General features: G+C 42.1%; 1 protein-coding gene across 1 annotated transcript in view; it reads left to right on the forward strand.

Annotated features, from left to right (window-relative positions):
* The first annotated feature begins 4,103 nt into the window (after window positions 1-4,103).
* The window catches only part of ALDH1L2 (aldehyde dehydrogenase 1 family member L2), a 51,621-nt gene continuing 36,440 nt past the window's right edge, over window positions 4,104-19,284 (forward strand). The window contains exons 1-3 of the mRNA XM_037160592.2: window positions 4,104-4,288; window positions 16,122-16,266; window positions 18,648-18,882. Of these exons, the coding sequence (XP_037016487.2) occupies window positions 4,241-4,288; window positions 16,122-16,266; window positions 18,648-18,882 (428 nt within the window). The 5' untranslated portion in view covers window positions 4,104-4,240. The remainder of the gene's footprint in view (window positions 4,289-16,121; window positions 16,267-18,647; window positions 18,883-19,284) is intronic.

Below are 19,284 nucleotides of genomic sequence, written 5' to 3' on the forward strand. Positions count from 1 at the left end.
AGTTTCAGGATTCAAGTGATGTCAAGTCTTGGATTTTCACTGTTTTTTTCCTGTCTCTTCACAGGTTTTGCTACATTCTTTAAGCCCAGGAGTGTCCAACATTTTGGCGTCTCTGGGCCACACTGGAAGAAGAAGAGTTGTCTTGGGCCACACATTAAATACACAAACACTAATGAAAACGGATGAGCCAAAAAAAAAAAAAAAAAAGGTTTTGAGTAAATTTACAATTTTGTGTTGGGCCACATTCATAGCCATCCTGGGCCACAGGCAGAAGTCCCAGAATTAAGTCTTGCTGGTCTTGTTTACAGTGCTCATACTATTGGACCAATCATTGTAACTGAGGGAGTGGGAGAAAGGCACCAGTTGGCTTTTTCTAGGTCATATGTTCCACCCCCGGATGCCAGGGTGAGGCGTTGGGGGAGATGCAACTTTATAGGAACCACAGTATCTAAGGTGGGGGGGAAGCAGATCCTTGAAAGATAGAGAACAGAGACCCAATTAATGTCATTTGTGCCAGCTAAGCTCAAGGACAGATGAGGTCAGGAACAAATAACAAACACCACATTAAAAGCCAGACGGACTCGAGACAAAAGTGAAACAGTATAGTATACCAAAGAATATTCCCACACCTCATTATGCACTCATTTTGACACATCAGCATATTAAAAATTCATCTGGAAAGCTGATGAGTATTCTGCTGAAACCCTCCCCTAATATTCTCATCCACAGGAAAAAGATAAAAAGCCCTCAGAACAAAGACCTCATGCAGGCCCACTCTGGACTGTGCCTATGCCCCTTCTCGGACAGGAACCTTTTATTTCCTCCTAAACTCTAAGGTTCCCAAGGAGACTTGAATATAGAGGAGCAGTGGGCAGCAGCAGCATGACCCAGGCTTGCCCCATGATCCTCTCTCCAGGGCCCCCCCCACACACCCCGTTTTCTCTGACTTCCTGGTGAGCTAACTACAGCCCTACCTTGGCTCATTCCTTTGCTATAAATTTTCTAGGGAGCCAAAGCAGCGTACCACCCAGGCTCTCTCCTGTCACTTCTTCTACCCTAAGTCCTTCCTTTGTTTCTCTGTCCCCAGCCTTAATAAACATACTATCAAAAATCACCTGGACGTATATTGTGACATCTTTCCCACACGAAGTCAAGCCAGCCTGAGCAGACCCACTCTGGGCTGGTGCCTGTCCAGTAACAAGGAGACTGGAAACAACCTAAGGATAGGTTAAGTAAGTGACACACATGACCCTTCACAGAGTGTGGGGCAGGTGTTAAAAATGAGGATACGGAACTTCAAATTTAAAAAATATATAATTATTTAGTCTTTTTTCATATTTACTGTAATTTCTGGTATATTTAAGCTTAAATCTAAAATTTTACTAATTTCCTTCTCCCCCCCACCTAATCCATGATCCTTTCTTTTCTTTCTTACCTTCTTTTGATTTTTTAAAATCATTCTATTATCTTGATAGTTTTACATTCTATTAACTTGGTAGTTATACATGGTATTGCTATTCTTTCAGTGGTTATACTAGAGATTATGATATGCATATGTGCATTCTTTTTTTTAAATAGGAACATTTTCTTTTTTTAAGATTTTTAAAATTTATTTAACTTTAGAGGGAAAGGGGAGGAGAGAAGGAGAGAAATATCAATGTGTGGTTGCCTCTCATGAGTCCCCTGCTGGGAACTGGCCTGCAACCCAGGCATGTGCCCTGACCGGGAATCAAACCACGATCGTGTGGTTCACAGGCCCGTGCTCAATCCACTGAGCTACACCAGCCAGGGCTCATGTGCATTCTTAATTTATTAAAGTCTAACCCCAGTTAGTAACTCTCATTTCTAAGACAATGCTATGGCCTTAGAACACTTTATGTCCACCTGCTCTCCCCAAAACTCAGATCTATTGTTGTCATGTATTTTAATTATATTTGAACTCTATAAAACATTATTATAATTGTTTTAGACAATATTAACTTAAATTTGCCCTCATATTTACCCTTTCTATTGTTCTTCTTTCCTTTATCACCGAAATTCCACCTGGGGTTATTTTCTTTCTATCTAATGACCTTTCCATTCCTCCACGCCCCCCTCCCAAATTTATTCAACAACTTTTTGTTGTTGTTTGTGTATTTTCCTATAGATATGTGTGTATCCACAAGATTTTATTATTATTATCAGTATTAATATAGCCAATGTTTACTCACATATTTGCCTCTTCTTCTCCTTTTTTGCCTTCATTCCTGCTTTTGCAGCCTTCCACGTGGATAATTTTCCTTCTGCTTGAAGGATGCTCTGAATATGTCCTTTATCATGTATCGGCCGATGACAAATTGTCTCAAGCTTTTGTTTCTAAAAATGACTTTATTTCATGGTCATTTCTCTGGATATACAAATATAGACTGACAGGGATTTTTTTTTAATTTGTGAAATTCTCTAATTGTAGCTGGTCTAACCTCCAATTATCAAGAGAACTACACTTTTGGTTCTTACAGAACCAAAAATCCTAGACATCACAGTTCATTATATTTGGGTGAACGTAAGCTCATTTTCTAGCTAGGAGTTGGAGTATAGAACTATGGAACCCCTCATTCAGGAAAAACCACACTCCTCACCCATGCCTCCCAGTTTACACAAATCAGAACATATAAAATTAATATCAATGTTTAGATGTCTTTTAAAAGCAATAAATCACCAAATACAGTCAGGGAAATGGGTTGAGTTGGGAAGGGGCAGTTCCCAAAGCAAAAATCTGGGTGTTTGCTGCAATTCTCCAAGCTTTAAGGATCATTCTTTTTCTCTCCTTCTTACCTTCTTATTTAGTCACTCATTTATTCTCTTTTAACAAGTATTTTTTAAGCTCTGCTTAGTAATAGATACTGTAAGTCCTTATAAATAAGCCTGTAAGGAGTTTCTGGTAGAGAAGATGACAGGCACATAAATACCACTAACAGATTGAAACATCTTTAAAGATACATAGACAAAAGTCCTTCCCAGTTCAGAAGAGTAAAAGATTACTGTATTTTGTCATGTATAATGCACACCTATGTTTTTGGCCCAAATTTCAGGTAAAAAAAATTTTAATTCAATTATTTATTTACACTTAGAAAAAAATGATGATCATATTCCAGGGTATTATTTTACATGTGGATATCATTATTGCTTTCTAGGGTTACACTGTTGATGCTTAAGCATAAATAAAACAATTAAAAACACATATAGATATGGAATTAGTCCTATCCATGTATAAGATGCATCCTTATTTTTCCCTTAAAAATTTGGGCAAAAGAGTGGACATTATACATGTCAAAATACGGTACTTTGAGGGGATGAGGAGATTAGGAGAATAAAATCAAGAAAATACTTCCAGCGGGAGGCGGTATTTGACTTAAACCTTTAAGAAGAGAAGTAATTTGGTCCTGCAGAGTTGGTGACAAGTGACAGATGACAAGCTCTTTTGGGAAGTGTTATCCAGAAAGGAATTGGCAAGTGCTGTGGCTAGTGCAAAACAGCAGTGAGAAATGCTAGATTGCACGTGGACTTGCAAGCCAGTCCTTGGAACTGTTTGAGGAAAGTGCTCAGCTACAGCATGTCTGAACGTTTCTTCCAGAAGGTGAAGGAAGAAGATATCTACCATCTATCACCTATCTATCTATCTGCGGATTCTGGGAAGCAGCTCTGTGCCAGGCCCTTTGCCAAGTGCTTTGTACACATTTCTCTCATTAAATCCTACAATCAGCCTATGAGGTAGATATCAGGATCCCTAGATAGTGACGGTGCCCCCTTAAATTTCGTAGCTCCATGCACACTGGCATGCTTGTTGCCTTCTCAAGAAGGGAGTTATAAGACATGACTTGAACTGCCAGATTGACCGCAAAGGCAGATCCCTATGTACCTCAGATTTGTAACTGGTAGAAGGTCCCACGGGCAGTAAGTATCTGGAACACTACTCTACCCCCACCCCCACCCAACTTTCATCACCTCTGGGCACCAGTGTGGCAACTGGTCTGAGTCCCAGCAGCTCCCGGCAGCTGGTGCACGCCCCGCCCAGTCGCACCAGATTGGCCGCCGAGCCCTGCCAGCTGGGGAGGGCGGGGCCCGCAGCTTGCCTGGACAGTCCACGGCAAGCGCGACCACCCGGGGCTCGGAAGCTGCAGGCCGCGACCAGGCTGAGCCGTTGGCCTGCCTCCCAAGCCTCCTCGCCGCCACGCCACCCTCCCGAGTGTTCCTTTCCAGAATGTTGCTGCGGGGCAGCCAGGCGCTCCGGCGTTTCTCCACCAGCCGGGTGAGTCCCGCTCTGGCTAGGGTCCCAGCTCTCACCCCGGGTAGTTAGTTACCAGACCCCTGGGCTGGAGCTCCGGGAGGCAAGGCTGGGGGTGAGCAGCAGTGGATGCTTAGACAGCTAAAAGTCAAGACAACGTTTTTAAAACTGGGAGACCGCAGAAGATAGCCTGGGAAGGGTCCCAGATGGGGCTTGGCAAGCGTGCCATTGTCTTCTATGGGGAAGGGGCCAAGGATGCGTCTTTTGAACATCTAAGGTCTGGCTGGAATTGGTGGACGGGATCGGTCACTTGGCAAGGGGATAGAGTGGGCTTCCTTTCTTTTTTGTTTCCATCGTGAGACCCCTAGCTACGAACTGGAGCCAATGCACAGGACTGAAGCCATCTGCTGCAGGAGAGTACGATCAAGTCAGCCGGGTCCTCCCGGGTGCCTGAGAGGTGCGATCGCTCCCCACTGACTTGCAGGACTCATTCAGAGAGTGCCACTTAGAGCTAGTGGCTGCAAGCTCATTATTCCTGAACTGCTGGCAGCAAGATTTCTAGGATTCCTAGAGGCTGCCAGAAGCAGCCACTCTGGAACGTTCTTAAACTGTACAGCAAGACCGGATCCTTGGCCCTGTCTAGGCCTTGAAATTGCATCAGCTCCTCCAGAAATGGAATGAAAGCAGACACGTTGCATGTGGCGCTGCCTTCAGTATTTTGGGGGCCTTGGGGGCGATGCCTCCCTGTATCTAAGCAGACTACAAGCAATTTAGGGAAGAAAAAAGCACCCACCCCATTTACAGTATCGCTTTATGGGAAGTGCATGTTTGCTGTGTTACGAAAGAATTTGCTTTATATTGAACTTCTCTGCCAAAACCACAATTGCATGTGGACACATTTAAATGAAAAAACAACAACAACAACAACAACTTGGAGGCTAGGAGAAGTCTTAAGTTGCACCAAGAACTGATCCAAAGCAGCATAAGTGGAAAAGCTTTCATCCCCCAGAAAACCCAAAATAATGCGAGTTCACTTTACCCCATGTAGTCAGTTGTTATTTGGGGAGAATTTGTCTTTTTAAAAGTAAGGAAAAAGAGACCTGCTCTGGTAGAGCTTTTGCTTGCTCTAAGAGGAGCACTGGACTCCTCCTTAGCTTTCTCCTGCCATGTGGCACGTGGGAATCTGGGTTGGATGTAAAGAAAGCAAGGGGCTTGCGCCAGCCTGTTCTATGGGCCTCCTCTGTCAACGGGCCTCCTCTGTCAACACCTTTCACTGAATTGTCTTTTTTTTTGTATAGCAGATGAAAGTCTTGAAGAATGAAAAGATTACAATAGTGGGGTTTACATAAGATTTGACGAGTGAAAGGTGAACATCCCAGGTGGCAAATAGCATAAACAAAACCAGTATGTAGGGAAGCACCAGGCATGGTGAAGGGTCAGCGGCCTGGGTCTGACCACACCCAGGAACGCACGTGGAATAGCTGTGATGCGTGGATGGGAAGAAGGAAGGTCCTTTAATGGCCAAAAGGAAGATATGGAATAAATGAAAAATGGGTTGTTTTTTGCTCCATAGAAAATGAGGATCCATCCTTTGGACTGTGTTCTATAAGAATTGTTCAACAATCAATCAAACATGGCTGGTGAGAATGTAAAATGTTATAGCCATTTTGGGAAACTGGCAGTTTTTTCTTTAATAAAGTTAAATATAAACCTATTTTATGACCCAGCAACTGCACTTTTATGTATTTACCCATGAAAACTTTGTTATTTTTTCTTTTTTTAATATATTTTATTGGTTATGCCATTACAGTTTTCCCATTTCCCCCCTTCATTCCTCTCCACCCTGTACACTTCTTCCCCACCATCCCCCCCCTTTAGTTCATGTCCATGTATCACACGTTCTTTAGCTTCTACATTTCCCATACTATCTTGCCCCCCCCTTTCTATTTTCTACCTACCATCTATGCTACTTATTCTCTGTACCTTCTCCTCCTCTTTCCCCCTCCCACTCCCCTGTTGCTAACCCTCCATGTGATCTCCATTTCTATGGTTCTGTTCCTGTTCTAGTTGTTTGCTTAGTTTGTTTTCTTTTCGTTTTAGGTTTGGTTGTTAGTAATTGTGAGTTTGCTGTCATTTTACTGTTCATATTTTTTATCTTCTTTTTCTTAGATAAATCCCTTTAACATTTCATATAATAAGGGCTTGGTGATGATGAACTCCTTTAACTTGACCTTATCTGAGAAGCACCTTATCTGCCCTTCCATTCTAAATGAAAGCTTTGCTGGATAGAGCAATCTTGGATGTAGATCTTCGGATTTCATGACTCCAAATACTTCTTTCCAGCCCCTTCTTGCCTGTAAGGTCTCTTTTGAGAAATCAGCTGACAGTCTGATGGGAGCTCCTTTGTAGGTGACTGTCCCCTGATCTCTTGCTGCTTCTAGGATTCTCTCCTTCATTTTAATCTTGGCTAATGTAGTTATGATGTTCCTTGGTGTGTTCCTTTTTGGGTCCAACTTCTTTGGGATTCTCTGAGCTTCCTGGACTTCCTGGAAGTCTATTACCTTTGCCAGATTGGGGAAGTTCTCCTTTATTTTTTGTTCAAATAAGTTTTCCACTTGTTGCTCTTCCTCTTCCCCTTCTGGTACCCCTATGATTTGGATGTTGGAATCTTTAAAGATGTCCAGGATGTTCCTAAGCCTCTCCTCATTGTTTCGAATTTTTTTTCTTCATTCTTTTCTCGTTGGATGTTTCTTTCTTTCTTCTGGTCCACTCCACTGATTTGAGTCCCAGCTTTCTTCCCATCACTATTGTTTCCCTGTGCATGTTGCTTCATTTCACTTAGTATAGCCTTCATTTTTCATCTAATTTGTGACTAAAATCAACCAGTTCTGTGAGCATCCTGATCACCAGTGTTTTGAACTGTGCATCTTAGTCACTTAGAAGTATTGGCTCTGGGGTTTTGAGCTATTCTTCTTCTTGAGCCATAATGTTTTGGTCTGTTTGCACCTGTTATGTATAAGGTGCAGAGCCTTAGGTGTTCACCAGGGCAGAGCAACCTAGGTCACTGAGTTGTGATGCTGAATGTGGGGGCGGGGTCAGAGAGGGAGCAATGGTGTTTGTTGGGCCTCTCCCAGCACCTCAACCCCCGAAAGTTTTTCCAGCCGGTGCTTTTAAGCTTTATTTAGGCTTTATTTCCCGGTGCTGGGGCCCTGGATTGCACGGTCTATCTCACTGATCACTCCTTCACCTGGCTCATCTGCATGCGAATATGTGATCGCGATCAGCCAGTTGCCCTGCACCCTCACTGGGTCCACCGGTTGCCACCCCACGCCTGGGATCTGCCAACCACTGCCTGCTTGCCTGGGTCAGTCTGGCTGAGTTTTCCTGTGGGGCCCCACTCCGCCAGCCACTGACTCCGCCTCTCTTACCCATCTGGCTGCATGGTTCGTTGTTGGACTTCCGTACAGTTCAGTTTTCTGTCTGTTTTGGTTGCATATTGTTACTAAATCTTTGTTGTCTTTAAACTTGGTCATGCAAGGAGGTACAGCATTTTCACCTATGCCTCCATCTTGGCTGGAAGTCACCCATGAAAACTGTTATTGGGCCCAAAAACACTCACACAAAAACCTATTTGTGAGTGTTTAAGAGGATTTGTCCCTAGTCGCCCAAAACTTGAAACACCTTCAGTGTCCCTCAGGTGGTGACAGGATAAACAAACCTTGGTGCTCCATCCGCCAATGGAGCCCTATCTGGGAAACAGAGAAGAAACACGGACTATCAATGCATGCAACAGGGAGGGAAGTCAGATACATATGCTAAGTGAGAAGACAGGCTCAAAGGGCTGCATATTATATGATTCCACTTATCTGACATTTTGGAACGAGTAAAATGGTATTAGACAAAAGATCAGTGGTTGTCAGGGGCTGGAGATGGGGGGAGGATTTGACTACAAAGGGGCATAAAGGGCTTTCGGGGGTGATGCACATGTTTTTTATCTTGATTGTGGTGGTGGTTACATAGCGGTGGGTTTGTCTAAACTGATGGAACTGTACACTAAAAAGGGCATATACTGTATGTAAATTATACTGTCATCTTGAAAAAAAGAAAAAAGCACACAGTGCTTTTTTTGGGTGTTAAAGCAGAATGGAAAAAAAAATCTCTCAGAATGGAGCAAAATCCAGAAGGAAAATTAATTTGTAACATTTCCTGATTAAACTGAATTTTCCATTCTCTGTTTTAAAGAAATGCACTTAGAAATAGTTCATGATTTCAGCTTAGTGATATGGCTGGATCTTTTAAAGTAGTGCAACTATATTGAAATAAAATGCTTTGTTGGTTACTCACTATCTTGCCTGGCTCACTGCTTCTTAATGTTTCCCCATAGTGGGGGTTATTTAACCCTTCTATTTAATTGGCAGTCTGTTATGTTGCTTCCTCTTCCATTGTCTGGGATAAGTCTGGCTGGTGGCTGTGGGTTTATAACTTGATTCTAGGGCTAGAAGTTACCCTATAAATCAGCTCAAGAGGTTGGACCTCCCTCTGCCTTTTGGAACTGGCTTTATACTCTAGTTCTAGCAACCACTTCCTTAACTTATTTCCTTATTGCCTGACCACTGCTTTGGTTTCTATTCTTTTTTTAAACCATATCAAATGATGTATTATATATTGAGCACTCTGTCTAATCTTGAAATAATAATAATAGCAGCACTTAATATATACCAGGCATGTGTTATAAATGCTTCACATATATACTCATTTAGTCTTTACAACATTTCAATGAGCTAGGTACTATTATTATGTCCAGCTTACAGTTAAGGTAACTGAGGCACAGAGATACAACTTTTTCAGAGTCTCACAGCCAAAAAGAATAAAACAAGAAGACTTCCAGCCAAGATGGAGGAGTAGGTAGACACACTGTGCCTCCTCGCACAACCAAAAGAAGAACAACAATTTAAAAACAAAAAACAACCAGGACTGACAGAAAATTGAACTGTATAGAAGTCTGACAACCAAGGAGTTAAAAAAGAAACATCCATTCAGACTGGTAGGATGGGTCCAGTAGGCACTGGGTTGGAGAGGGCTCACTGCAAGGCAGAGGCTGGAGGACAAGGGCAGGCAAGGCACTGGCTGGCTGGCAAGGCAGCAGTGGGCAGACCTGAAGAGGCGGCGGATTGCAGACTGGGTGCTCCCACATTCTCACAGATAAATGGAGCAAGACAGACCAAGCAACCCAGGGCCCCAGCAGGGGGAAATAAAGCCTCAAACCACCAACTGAAAACACCTGTGGGGCTTGAGGTGCAGGGAAAGACTCCCAGCCTCACAGGAGAGTTTGTTGGAGAGACCCACAGGGTCCTAGAATGTACACAAACCCACCCAACCAGGAATCAGCCCAAGAAGGGCCCAATTTGCTTGGGGGAAGTAGGGGAAGGGACTGAAAGTTGGCAGAGAGCAGAGCAAATGCCATTGTTCCCTCTCGAACCCTGCCTCCACATACAGCATCATAACCCAGCAACGTGGGTTGCCCTACCCTGGTAAACACCTAAGGCTCCACCCCTCACTACATAATAGGTGCAACAAAACCAAAACAAAAATGGCCCAAATGGAAGAACAGATCAAAGCTCCAGAAAAAAAATACAACTAAGCAATGAAGAGATAGGCAACCTATCACATGCACAGTTCAAAGCACTGGTAATCAGGATGCTCACAGATCTGGTTGAATTTGGTAACAAATTAGATGAAAAATGAAGGCTATGCTAAGTGAAATAAAGGAAAATGTACAGGGAACCAATAGTGATGGGAAGGAAACTGGGACTCAAATCAACAGTGCAGACCAGAAGGAATAAAGAAACATCCAATTAGAAAAGAAGTAAAGAGTTTTCTTTGAAGAAATAAAGAATTTTATTTCAATGAAGAAATAAGAATTTTAAAAAATGAGGAGAGGCTTAGGAACCTCCAGGACATCTTTAAACGTTTCAACATCTGAATCATAGGGGTACCAGAAGGGGAAGAGGAAGAGCAACAAGTGGAAAACTTATTTGAACAAAAAATAAAGGAGAAGTTCCCCAATCTGGCAAAAGTAATAGACTTCCAGGAAGTCCAGGAAGCTCAGAGAGTCCCAAAAAAATTGGACTCAAGGAGGAACGCACCAAGGAACATCATCATTGCAGTACCCAAGATTAAAGGGTAGAAGGATAGAATTCTAGAAGCAGCAAGAGAAAAAGAGAGTTACCTACAAATGAGTTCCCATTAGACTATCAGCTGATTTCTCAAAAGAGACCTTACAGGCAAGAAGGGGCTGGAAAGAAGTATTTGGAGTCATGAAATCCAAAGATCTACATTCAAGATTACTCTACCCAGCAAAGCTATCATTTAGAATGATAAAGTGCTTCTCAGATAACGTCAAGTTAAAGGAGTTCATCATCACCAAGCCCTTATTATATGAAATGTTAAAGGGATTTATCTAAGAAAAAGAAGATAAAAAATATGAACAGTAAAATGACAGCAAACTCACAATTATTAACAACCACACCTAAAACAAAAAGAAAACAAACTAAGCAAACAACTAGAACAGGAACAGAACCACAGAAATGGAGATCACATGGAGAGTTAGCAACAGGGGAGTGGGAGGAGGAGAAGGGGGGGAGAAGGTACAGAGAATAAGTAGCATAGACAGTAGGTAGAAAATAGATAGGGGGAGGGCAAGAATAGTATGGGAAATCTAGAAGCCAAATAACTTATATGTATGACCCATGGACATGAACTAAAGGGGAGGAATGTGGGTGGGAGGGGGTGTGCAGGGTGGAGAGGAGTGAAGGGGGGAAAATGAGACAATTGTAATAGCATAATCAATAAAATATATTTTAAAAAAGAATAAATAAATAGTCCTTGCTTTAAGGGAGTTCAGATTAGTGGGACAAATGGTTAAAATTGTGTTTAGGTAAAGAATGATAACACAATACACAAGTAAGGCAATACAAATGGAAAATAAAATATGAAAAGACACACAACCAAACTAGTAATCAGGGAAATGCAAATTAGAACAAAATATAATTTTTCACTCATCAGGTTGGAAAAAATCAGAGTTTGACAACATTGTGTGTTGACAGGGATAAGAAAACATTTCTATAAAATACTCTAGAAGCCAATTAAATACTATCCATTGAAATTTACCTTTTAAAATGAGGTGCAATTTCACTTATAGATATCTGAGAAAACTGTCCAACATGGGCACAGGAAGCATATACAAGTATATCCATTGCCATGGTATCTGTGTCAATGACATATTAAAAGCCAAAATGTCCCTCAATGGAGAAATGAGCAAATAAACTGTGACCTAGCTACACTATGGAGTACTGTGCAGTAATATTAAATAATGAATTATGTGTAGTGACAAGAAAAGTGAAGGGACATTACACATAATATGATTTCATTCGTATTATTTTGAAAGACACAAAATAGTATTTTATGGGTGTATTTCCACAGATGTAAATGCTGAGAAAGGTCTGTAGGGTGCATACTGAACTATACAATAGTAATTTCCTCTGTGATGGGGTGAGGAGACCTGAATTGGGTGTGGTGGTCGTGAGTGATTCCAGTTTTATCTGTGATCATTTCTTTGTATTAAAGAAAATTATGTGTATATGTTCTATGTGTAATTAAACTTAATTTTCAAATTCTGTGCAATTAGAATACTATAGGTAATTGCTATGACTGAAGTCCGGCCTCTGCAACAGGGACTAGGGTCCTTGTCTGGACTGGAGTCTGTTTCTCTCTGCACTCAAAGTCTTTGAAGTGGTCTCCGTCACTAGCCCCACCCACGTGCTCTTGCCATTCTCCAGGTGTCGGCCATCCCCACCTGGCCTTGCTTTGCTAACGGTCCCTGTGCTGCTATCCCTCTTAGAAAAATCTCTTACCCTTTTTAGGATGCAAAAAAGAAAAAATGTTGGCCAGATAGTGAAGAAGATCCTCATTAATATGTTCCTTGTATGATTATGCAATAAGAAAATCAAGTTACACAAGTTTGGCATTTATGGTGGTATCTTGAATCTTGTTTGAACCTTGCAGATTTACCTCTATGTAAAGTGTAATTTGTTGCTTCTGACTGTTAATATAAAAGTTTGTTATAATAAGGTAACAAAAGCTTCTACACTATTCCAAACTATATCCCGTGAAGGTACGTTATTAGATAAACTTTTATATTCTTTGTTTATCTACTCAATTCTCAAACACAAGGTGGGTGTCCACTGGAGGCTAGTTCCTGCCTCCTGTGAGTGGTCTATTAACATAGAAATAAGACTGTACCAGTCTCCTGCTTAAAGTAGTTCAATGGATATCATTGTCTTCACAATAAGGTCCAAATGATTTGACATAGACAAAGCCCTTCATTATAGGTCTCTTGCCTCTCCCTAGAGTGTAAATTGTTGTCATTTCCTGACTTCCAATACTGAATCCGCTTTGTTCACTCATTCCTTTGTAAATGCTGTTCCTTCTGCCTGGAGTTTCCCAAGCACCTCCCCAAATACCACCCTTCTCTTGGCCAACTCCCAAGATGAGTCATCTATGATTCAGTTAAGGAGTTTTCTTTGGGTGCCTTCTTGTTTGGGACCCAGAACTGTGATACCAGTATGTCCTTTACTTCTGTGTCTTCCCTACGAACTGATGAACTTCTGGGGACAGGGATCACATCTTTTTTCAAAGCAAAATGCCAACAGAGGCCAAACAGGTAAGGCAAATGAAGGACTTGAGCTGGATGGAGCGAAGACCACGCCCTGAGTAAAGGGCACCCACTGCTCAGCTCCAGCTGGCTGTTGCTGTGTGGAACATAGACCAGGGCTGGCAATCCTCCTTGTAAGGAGGAATCAGAAATTCAGTTTGCTAATGTGAATCCTCTTTATTCTTTTACCTATGCTCTGTGGGACCAAAGCAAAAACAAAAAACACACTAGCCTGAAATGCAACCTCCACCATACACCATGCCCCAAACACGGCAAATGCTCCAAACATGCCTGTTGAACACGTCTCATGCAGTGTCGGGCGTGGCCAGAGGTCCCAGGTGCTCGATGTTCCATTAAGTGTTAAGCACGTCTCTGTCTCAGGAAAACTTACTTTGTTTTATTTTTTTGTGGAAAGATCCTTCAAGTGATACTCAGTGTTCACAATTCTTAACATGGGTAGCTTTGGCCTCATTGTTTATGCCTTTCTCAGATGGTTCTAGTAGGGTAGCAGTGCTTCACAGAAGGGTTTTAGACTGGAGCAAACTCTTAACATGGTGCCTCGAAGTTTTCTACAAAACACTACAGGTTTTTTTAATTCTTATTATTTTTATTTTTTGTCCTTGGAGCATAATCAGAGTCCCTATTAACTTGCTTCTTGAAGAACTCCACCAGGGTGTGGATATCCTGGGAATAGAATTGCTTATTTACAAAGAAAAGCTCTGTTCCCTGCAAAAGGCTCTTCTAACGCAGAAGGGTATCTCCTGAGAGCCTGGAGATACTAGCCTGTCACCTAATGTTTCCACCCCTTGTAACCCCCCAGGGCAGAATCCCTTCTTGTAGCGGGCAGACACATACCCTCTGTAAGGCAGAGATTCTCAGGCTCTGGGTGTCTAGGAGTCAACGGAGAGCTTGTTTAAATGCAGCTTCCTGGGCCTGACCATCTGGCTCAGTAGATCGGGGTGGGGCCCAGGAATCCACATTTTTGAAAAATTATTTTTATCCTAATCCTAGGATATGCTTATTGATTTTAGAGAGAGGGAAAGGGATAGAGAAAGAGAAGAGAAACATCAATTGGTTGCCTTCCATATATGCTCTGACCTGGGACCAAACCCACAACCTAGGCATGTGCCCTGTCTGGGAATCAAACCTGCAACCTTTTGGTTTGTAGGATGATGCCCAACCAATTGAGCCACACCAGCCAGGGCAGGAATCCACAGTTTTAACATGCCTTGCCAGCAGATTCTCCGACACTGGCAGTCTTCAGATAATACTTGGAGAAAAAAGACTAAGGTGAAATAGCCCAGTCATGCTAACTCATCATTAACACACTTAAAATCTGAAAATTTCTCGTTAGAAACTCACCTTTGTGACTTCAGTTTTAGCACTAAACTCAGAAAGTGTTTCCAAAGACACTGACACCTTTTCCTGAAATGCTGACTTCCTGGAGGGGTGCTGAATCTGCATTTGAACTCCAACCCGTTGGATGACAAGCTGACATTTGAGTCAGCTCAGCCTCTTGGCTCCTGTGTTTTAACAGAAGTATTTTAGCTGTCTCAAAATATCTGGCATTGGCATTAGTATGAAGTAAAGCCAAATTTTGTAAGATAGCCAATATGTAAATTCTATTTCAAGCCACAGCATTAATTATAGGATTTGAAGACCGAATGTTTACAGAACACTCATATTTTTTGATGAGAAGAAATGAGATACTCACATGTTTTCTGTAGGCGAATTGTACTGTTGTTACAGAGTTAATTGGTTTGCTTGTGAGTATCTGTGATGCATTGGAGCTTGCTAGGCTCTTTTGGGATAGAAACTCCGCTGGCTCTGGGAAAGGATTTTTAAACTAAAACCTTAATTGTATAATTATCAGCTCAATTACAGGGAAAGTGTGAACCATACGCTTTTAAGTTCACACCTAAAAAGAGATGCTATCCCTCCCCTTAATAAAGGGGGAAATAGAAAAGTTACATTTCTTCATAATCAGATGTTCCCAGTGAGGGTTTACTAATTTAGAATCCCATTGTCGAGGAGGGAAAAAGTCTGTGTCTGAACCCTGTGGAAACACATTCTAACCCCGGGGAGCAAAAGGTGAAAAGAATTCTGGGAGCTGAGGTTGGTCTGTTGCCAACAGGGGAAGAGCCTGGGAAGTCATGACCCTCTGATTAGTGCCTTCTCTCCACTCTCCATCCTGCTTCTCGCCTGCTCACCTGATGGCTTTTCACCGCCCGCCAGTAAGCTCTGTGGAAAGGCCCCATTTGGGGAGAATTTACAGAAGGCATAATTGCATGAAGACAGTCCTTAAAAACCTTAACCCCATACTACTCTGATCTCTGTGGTGTTTATATTTCTTGATAATCACTGTAATTTTGTGCATCAGGATTAGTCTTCTAAAAAGCAGATGGAAGAGGTGGGTGATGAGAGCTCATTTTCATTATTTTATATTGAAGGGTGTACATGAGCTTTGGAGTCAGACAGACCTGGATTCAAATCCCAGCTGTCCTCCTTTCTGCCAGCATGACCTTGGGGCTATACTTGGCATTTCTAAGCCTTGGTTTCTCCACTTATGATATGAAAAGGGGGGATAATAACAGGATAGTTGTGTGGATCAAATTAAAGAAAATGATGTACAGGCCTAAATTTCTTATCTGAAGCATGTGGAGCCAAATGTGTTTTAGTTTTCAGAAACATTCACATTTAGTTAATATGATAAATAGATAGTTCATTGCATACACTTCGCAGTAGGGGCTGGGACAGTATCTGTAACCAAATACATTATTTTTTTCTGCAGTGAACCATATGAATATTCATATAATTTTATGAATATTATAAAGACTATGCATAGCAGTATGTCAGCTCAAGTCATTTTAAAGCCAAATTAGTTTGTGAAAAGTTACAAGAGACTTACAAGGACTATAAAGAATGTTTCATTAGATCCATCTATGTCTTGAGGTCAAATGAGTTGGATCCACTTACCCAGGATTTGGAACTCTGGGCTCAGTGTATGTTAGTAAAAATTTATTTTAGATCTTTGCACTTTTTGTCGTCCACAGGTCATCTTGAATGATTGATGATAAAAAAATGCTTATTATCCACATGTCCCCTATTCATGCTAACATCTGTCATCGTTAAATTATTTCACAGGTTTATTTCAAAAACAAGCTGAAGTTGGCCCTAATTGGTCAGAGCCTCTTTGGACAAGAAGTCTACAGCCGCCTCTGCAAAGAGGGCCATCGAGTGGTGGGGGTGTTCACAGTTCCGGACAAGGATGGCAAGGCTGACCCCCTGGGTGAGTGCGCCTTGGAACGACTGGATCAAAGACTCTGAAATAGCCTTTCCACTCTTCAGCCTGGAGTCCAACTCAGACCCCTTATTTCTCATTAGCATTTCTGTCCTTCCATTCATTTGCCACCGGCCCTGAAGACCCAGATGGCTTGCCTCCCTTCTGGGCTCTGCTCCGTCCACCGGACCTATTGAAGGCCTTGCCAGGCCAAGTCCATTGGCATGGTGGATAGAGAGTCACAAATTCTCCTTCTCTGTGGGCTCCAAGATGAAGGGACAGGTCCCTGTTGTATTAAGAGTTGCCCCACTTATCTCCGTGGTACCCATCAGGTCCATCAGAGGAATTTCCGGGTATGTGTTTTGCCTCAGGTACACTTGTGACTTTTCAAAGAGTAATATCTAATGCAGAGGTGCCAATAGAAATAAAGAGGAGGCCACAGCCAACCATAAATATTGGCATGAGGTCATTAAAGAATGCATTTATCTCAGAACAAATTGTAGCTGGGGCTGCTTGGTGATTAATGTGGGTAGAGAAGACAGCCATCCTCAGAGCAAACCTGCCGTGTGATTCGGATTCCTATGCTGTATAGTTATGTCAAGAAAGGGTGCAAGACGCAGAGATAAAAACAGTCTACAAATAATACAGGTCAGGAATAGGATTAGTGTCTAAAAATCTTGGCTTATGACTTGGATCTCCATGAATCACTGGTATGATGCAACATGTTGGTTGGAAAACAGTGTAACCATAACCCTAAAATCTTACTTTTTTTGTGTGTGTGGGGGGGGAGAAACAGCTCTAGAGTTTATCCTAATTCTTATTTCTGCCTTTAAAAATAATATATTTTAATATTATTTTTCAAGAGTCAAGGTAGGAAATAGTTGGGCCAAGAGCTCATATGCAACATGGAGTCAATGAATAGTGACGATTGGATGAAAAGAAGGAAAGGGAACCAAAACAAATGTAGGTAAAAAGCCTAAAATGCTTACTGATGGAAAATAAATATAGTCACTATTTTAGGGTATGGAGTTAGTAAAAATGGTATTTTATTATGGAAAAATGCGCTTGTGCTGTCTGCATCTTGGAGGGTGATTCCATGTCACACACAGGTGGGATGGAGTCATTCTGTTTGGAAGGGACATTTTCCTCTGGAGGGAGCCTCAGATCTGTCCCCGTTTGGCCTGATCCCCTCTGGCACATGTGCTTCAGCCTTGGTCTCTCTCCTCCCGAAACTTACATGATGGGTGAATTTGGGAAAAGGAACTAGACAGGCTCAGCTCAGCTCCTTTCTCCCTTTATCCTCTGGATGGATCTGCCTGTTCGGCAAGGAGAGTGAGTTCTTGTTTACAGTTTGCCCTGTGGTTAAAGGGACTCCCCTCAAGAAACAGGAATGAGAAGAAACTTGAGGTTTTCCAACTGTGCCGGAGGCTGAATATGCTTGATTTGGGTGGTGCTGTATTGGCACCTGGCTTCAAATCTAAAAAACATGAAAATATTCTTTAAGTGGCTGGATCAGTAACAGGGTACAGATGTTGACCAATGGAAAAAAAGCTTCAGTTAAAATCTCAAAATGTTATCTACCCACACATGTTTGAGGTCAAATGTTATACTTTAAATATATAGATAAAAATCATATTAGAAAAATGAATGGTTGAGGCGGACCCTGGCTTGTGGGGTCTGTGGTGTTATGGATGAGACGAGACAAATTCACATGGACTACTGAGTACTGTGGAGGAAAAGGGATAGCACGGCTATTCTCTCAAGGGAAGAGGGCCCAGACCCTTGCCTTGAGGAGCTTTTATTGCTTTTCTGGGCACATTACATGATGGTCCTCACTATACAGAGATTCACTTCAGGTGGTTACCTTTTACAGAAAACAAAGGAGAGGATGTCGCTAATCACATCACAGAAGAAGGATGTTTGTAAATGCAAGGGGAAAAGTGGTTGAACTGGTTATACTCATCCTTGGAAGTGTTGGCATAAATTTTAGAAAGTCACTTTAAAGATATGCAGTAAATGTTTTCTGCCTCAATTCAGGGTGAGGGAGTTTTAGCAAAAAGCAAGCCTCAAAGCAGCCGAGGTACAATGCAGGCCTGATTTCCCCATGGGAGAATCCAGACATGGGCGTGGGTCCTGTGTATCGGACCTCACTTTCCACTGGCCTTTCCAAGTGGTAGCTGGGCCCACGTCACACAGAACAGTCTCTTATAAATGGTTCCTGGTAAAACTGTAGCAGGTCGAATCCTGGTCAGAATCTAACTGGTTCTTCACCATGCTTTATTTGTAAATGTTTCACAGAGCTATAAAATTATAATGTGTAAACCCATAGCAATATAAAACAGATAGCTACAATTCTTTTTAATGAAAACAATCTTCTCTTTCATGCTCAGCTTTGGCTGCAGAGAAAAATGGGACTCCTGTGTTCAAGTTCCCTAGATGGAGAATCAAGGGCAAGACCATAAAGGAGGTGGCAGAGGCCTACAGATCTGTGGGTGCCGAGCTAAACGTGCTTCCTTTCTGCACGCAGTTCATCCCCATGGATGTCATTGACCGCCCAAAGCACGGCTCCATCATCTATCACCCGTCCATCCTCCCCAGGCACAGAGGGGCCTCTGCTATCAACTGGTGAGTTGGGTTTTTTTTTTAATAACTGAGAAGATGGGCTTATTTCTCTTGCAAATAATATTTCTGTTTTGTGCCTAGGTGATCAAGAAACTAGGTGTTCCTTGAGCAGTTGTGAGGTCCTGCATGATCGCTACTGTATGACCTCCCCTGAGAGTTAGAGGTTCTGAATGAGACAAAATAGCATTAGAATAGCCTGTAACTAGGTTACAAGAATTGATTGTAATTAGGCATTCAGCAAACAAAGGTTCTATGGTCAGACAACCTTGGTTTATGATGGATTTCTTCCCTACGGGACTTGTCAGAGCTTTTAATATGTATTTTACTGTTAGCATCATAATCTCTAGGAGGAAATGATTACAGTGTTCCCAAACTTATTTGACCATAGACCATTTTTTTGTTTTT

This window comes from Artibeus jamaicensis, unplaced genomic scaffold (genome assembly GCF_021234435.1).
Source record: "Artibeus jamaicensis isolate MK-2021 breed Jamaican fruit bat unplaced genomic scaffold, CSHL_Jam_final contig_233, whole genome shotgun sequence".
NCBI lineage: Eukaryota > Metazoa > Chordata > Mammalia > Chiroptera > Phyllostomidae > Artibeus > Artibeus jamaicensis.